The sequence below is a fragment of the Oncorhynchus nerka genome, linkage group LG7 (genome assembly GCF_034236695.1).
Source record: "Oncorhynchus nerka isolate Pitt River linkage group LG7, Oner_Uvic_2.0, whole genome shotgun sequence".
Taxonomy (NCBI): Eukaryota; Metazoa; Chordata; class Actinopteri; order Salmoniformes; family Salmonidae; genus Oncorhynchus; species Oncorhynchus nerka.
The window spans coordinates 5,951,625-5,957,020 of NC_088402.1; the positions used below are offsets into that span (position 1 = coordinate 5,951,625).

The following is a 5,396-nucleotide window of genomic DNA, read 5'->3' on the forward strand; positions in this document are numbered from 1 at the left end:
GCTCATGATCATCTAGTCGGCTCATTGATGAACACCTTGAGCTGAGCTCATGATCATCTAGTCGGCTCATTAATGAACACCTTGAGCTGAGCTCATGATCATCTAGTCGGCTCATTAATGAACACCTTGAGCTGAGCTCATGATCATCTAGTCGGCTCATTAATGAACACCTTGAGCTGAGCTCATGATCATCTAGTCGGCTCATTAATGAACACGTTGAGCTGAGCTCATGATCATCTAGTCGGCTCATTAATGAACACCTTGAGCTGAGCTCATGATCATCTAGTCGGCTCATTAATGAACACCTTGAGCTGAGCTCATGATCATCTAGTCGGCTCATTAATGAACACGTTGAGCTGAGTGCTGCTCATGATCATCTAGTCGGCTCATTAATGAACACGTTGTCATGTTGTGTAGTTTTAACAAGTGCTTTTTGCTCTTCAGTCACTTAGTAGCCGAGGCTCCTGACGAAAACACTTGACTGGTCTGACAATCAATGTGATTTTGGTTTGACTGAATCTCGTGTATAGGCCTTATTTTTCTGTCCGGGCTAATACGTGGAGGTGATGGAAGCTAATCTATTTCGTTTGCTCATCTAGCTCTGCTCAGAAACAGTTAGCATGCTATAATGTAGCCTAAACCAAGTGTAGGCATATTTTTTCTCCATCGGCGTATAGGCAACTCCAAACCCCTGCTAAGGTTATGAAATATGAAGCGGGACACATGCTTTTGAAAATAGGATTGCTATTCTTTTTTTAAATTATTATGATGATGACGGTAAAGCTCCCTAACAAAGTGGAGTGAGGATAGGAAAGAGATGAAACATGGATGACACAAATATAAGCATTGGATTGGGCTCTGTTTTGAAACAACTTTTTTTGTTGTTGACATTGTTCCAGTGACAAGTTGTGAGGGTCAAGATTGTTTTTTCTTCTTCTGTTTTATATTCCATTTTATTTTTTACTATGAAACACTTTGTGTTGACTATTATTGGGTAGATGAGTCTTGTCTGTTTTTAATGAACAATTTCATTTCATTTGGATGGCACAGCCATGGCTGCACAGATCCATAACATTGGCCTTATTCAACTAAAAATATGCTATTCTTTTCACAATTATTTTGTTAGTCATAATGTTTCTTAGGACCCGCCTAAATGAATTAACAATGAATTTATATTTTAATGGGTTTATTCAAATAGAAGCCCACCCACATCTGCGCACCACTACTACCACTTGTCCACGCCATGCGCATGGGAGATATGAATGATGTATGCGGTCAAGAAAATGGTTAAAATCGGCCTGTTTATACAAGGGTCATATAAATATTGCCCAATTGTTTTGTTGTTGAGGCTAAATACCGTAAAATCAATATCATATTCATATTGCAGGCTTTCAGCAACAAAAAAAGACCGTTTTTCCAATGCTATTGTTTGTCACTATGACCGCGGAATGACGTCCTAGCTCAAAGGAACGCACAAGTGATAGCGATCTAAGGATTGGATATGAGGTTCCTGTGTAGAGCCAATCACAATCATTTGGAGGCGCGGTTATCAAGCCATACGGAAGTTACTGCGCATTCCACGTTTTCGAAGGTGAGTCAGTTCTATGTTGTTGAACAATGTTTGTTTTTTTACAAAAATCATAACGTGAACATGGTCATTTAATGTGCGCAGTAGTTACTGTTTTACCAGTAAATGAAGTGTGAGCTTCAAAGGAAATAAGCTTAGTTTACAAGCTGTAGTTGACAGCTAACGTTAGCTTGCTAGGTCCATTGGTTGACTCGGGTACCTTTTGCATTCTGGATGACATGACGATTTTTACTGGCATGTAGTTCATCTGTGTAACCAGTCGGCTCATATAAAAACGAACTAACTATGTAATCAGAAGTTTTGTAACTAGCTAATATTAACTAGCTATTGAGGCCTATGTGTGGTTGTGGTTAGCTAACTAACTAGGCTGGATACCCGACCTTGAATTTCTATGTCGGGCATAAATTAACGTAAACGGTCCTGAGAGTAAACAAGGCAGAATGTTTAATATAATTCTATTTTAACTCACTTTAGCAGTTATATCCATGTTTGGTCCTTTCACAGGTAGGAATGTGAGATAATACATATATATACACAGGAAGGAATAATGACTTTCTTTTCAAAGTGCCTTCAAATGTATATCACCTGAATCATGCACAGAACCATATAAACGCGTGAGAAGTCAGTGAGAGGAAACTGTCCTGATCCAAACGCTAATTTATTCCTGATGTTGAATTTGTATATTTAACCTTTATTTAACCAGGCAAGTCAGTTAAAAGAACAAACTCTTATGTTCAATGGCTTTACAACGGTGGGTTAACTGCTTGTTCAGGGGCAGAACGACAGATTTGTACCTTGTCAGCTCGGGGGATTCGAGCTACTAGTTTGACGCTCTAACCACTAGGCTACCTGCCGCCCCAAATCCAATGTAATTCAACTTCGGATCTACAGACTACTAACTAGCTAAGTAACTTGCATATATATATAGCTAGCCCCAGTTTTATTGTGCAGTTTAATTTGATGTCAACTCTTTTTTTGTGTGTGTGCCATTCACCAAAAAGTAATTTAGTTTCAATAAAAGGTCAACAAAACAGTCTTTGTCTTGATATGTAAAACCTGTGGTACCATGCTGTCTCTCCTCGTACTACAGGGAATGGAAGACCCAGGTATTTAAAAAGTCCTTAGTTGAACCTTCTGTGTCCCAGGCTGAACACATCCTGTCACTGTGCAGTGGCCTTTCTGTCATCCTCAGTTTGTTTCCTTTTGTAAACCTGAATTACCACAGCAGCTACTAACCCCCCCTCCCCTCTCTCTCTCTCTCACTCCCCAGCTGAGCTTACACTGCACCAGCACCCCAGCCCCAGTGAGCTCCAATCATTATGTGGCCAGTGTTATGGATGTCCATGCGTACCTACGCCCCCTACATAACCTTCCCGGTGGCCTTTGTGGTGGGGGCGGTGGGGTACCACCTGGAGTGGTTCATCAGGGGGGACACCACCCTTAAACCTGGGGAGGAGAAGAGCATCGTGGAGCTGAGGGAGGATAGGAAGCTGGAGGAGGGGGCAGGACGGGACAGCACCCAGGTCCTCAGTCTCAAAGAGAAGCTGGAGTTTACCCCCAGGGCAGCGTTGGACCGCAACCGACCCGAGAAGAGCTAACCGTGCCTGGGGTTTAGGCTGACTGGTGTCCACCACTCCTAGTCCTGGAACAAGGGGTGAAGGGAGTGGAATGATGGATATAAACCCTGGTTCCCTAATGCTATGTAATGGCCAATAAGAGGCGTTGAAGCCACTGGTCGGCCATATTGGTACTCCCCAGAAGAAGCAGTCCACCATAGGAATGAATGGAATTCTGCAGTATTTCAATGATATTTTTCAAGGAGAAAATTAAATCTTTTAAAGTATGTTGTTGTTGTTGTAGTGGGGACAGTAACTTTAGAACTTAAAAAAAAAAAAAACTTTAAGAAAAGTATTTTATTTTTGTATTTTTTTGTTTATTTCACATAATTTAAGAGTGGATTAAGGTGTCTAATGCATGTGACAAAAACAAAGGGGATCACAATAAAGGCATTTCTATAGCAACCAAAATATTTTCTACAATGGTGCCTCCTGTCAGTCATCTAGTGTGTGTAAATCTATCATTGGCGTTGAAGGTGCTTACCAAAGGGGATCTGAGTCATCTTCTCCTCAACATACACACGCCAGCCAATCGTTGTCACTCGTATGCCCAAAGCACTGGCATCATACTGTACTTGGACATCATTGGCTTGGGCACCTGTGGTGGCACTGTTCTGTTTGAGACTGGAGGATCATGGGAAATGGAGTCTTTTGTTTTAGGCTGCTGAATATCCACGCACCTCATTAATGATTTGTGATTCTCTCGTTGTCTCTCATATGTATACACCCACACACAAATATAGGCTACTGGTTATTCCATATTCATACTTGTGATCATGTCCACCACATAAACCGTTGGAGAATGTTGGTCTGTATTTTCAAAGTTTAGTATATAAGTCCCTGGGCACTCAATCTGATGACTACCACTGGGGTAACTCCTGATAAGGCATCGCTCTCTTCTGCTCAGATGCTCACAACACTGATGAAAGAACAAAGAACCCTTATTGTCTGTGTGTGAGTGAGAGGCTTTCAATGTGTCTTCATATTTTAAAATATCATGAAAGAGAAGACAGTGTCATAAAATAACTGAATTAAATTTGAATGAACCTGAGTGCCCATGTAGAATAACACAGAAGGGATGAAGAAAGAGAACAGGCTGCTCCTTTCATCCTCCTCCGTTCTCCAGAAATAAAATGGGTTCCAGTCGGCAAGCATTACGAAGGGAGGAGTGTTTGCTCTCATCTGGTCGTTTAACCACGTTGTTTTGTCTCCTCCCTCTTTCCTGTTACTTGGATTCAATAGCGAGAAAGACAAAGTCTCTATTAGAGAACTCAAACGGGTCTTTTACCTGTCTTTTCATTTACCTGGTATGCTTTCATTTCGAGAGTCTGTAAAGGTACACTGGTTCATGTGTTTCATGGATCAAGATATTATATTTAAGGATTTGGATGGAAGATACAAAACGTGACAGTCTCTGTCGCGTACGACCGCTCATTGCCTGTTCTACGTTACTGCTGTAACATGCTTGTATGTTATAAAAAATATATAATAAATATGAAATGTGTCTCACAACCATTGATATTGTATTTCTCTCACACGGCAACGTCGACAGACCACAAAAGATCCGAAATGGGGAACGAGCGGAAGTAGACAGCCCAGAACAGAGGATGATGGAGAGGAGACGTCCATGGCCTGTGTTCCTTGGGGATCAACCACAGATGTATACAGTCACATAACTAAGCCAGATATCCAACCAGAACTAGTTTGAGAAATAATACTATTATCAGATTGATGAAGGACTTGTTGACAATTTATGGTAGGTCATGGGAAAGTCTTGTTTTTCTTTGGACTGGGCCCATTCATGCCATGGGTCAGGGAAGTGATGACCCAGTCTGCTCTCTTCCTAACAGGAAATGAGATTTCCCAGTCGGGTGAAACGGCTGCCAGCACAAAGAGAAAAGATGGAAAAATTATTGACGGAAAAAGAATACCCATTCCTCTCCTTTAATACCCATTCCTCTCCTTTTCTATTCATGTGTCACATGATTCAGGTCCTCTACTTTAATTCCAGGGCCTCTCCTTTAATACCAGGTCCTCTCCTTTAATACCAGGGCCTCTCCTTTAATATTAAGTCCTCTCCTTTAATACCAGGTCCTCTCCTTTAATACCAGGGCCTCTCCTTTAATACCAGGGCCTCTCCTTTAATATTAAGTCCTCTCCTTTAATACCAGGGCCTCTCCTTTAATATTAAG

The 5,396-nt window shown here is 41.4% G+C and overlaps 1 protein-coding gene across 1 annotated transcript; it reads left to right on the forward strand.

Moving 5' to 3' along the window:
* The first annotated feature begins 1,486 nt into the window (after positions 1 to 1,486).
* Positions 1,487 to 4,716, forward strand: smim12 (small integral membrane protein 12). The gene is given in 3 exon segments (XM_029653970.2): positions 1,487 to 1,591; positions 2,859 to 2,894; positions 2,896 to 4,716. Coding segments are annotated over 3 exon segments (417 nt in total). The 5' UTR covers positions 1,487 to 1,501; the 3' UTR covers positions 3,187 to 4,716.
* The last annotated feature ends 680 nt before the right edge of the window (positions 4,717 to 5,396 follow it).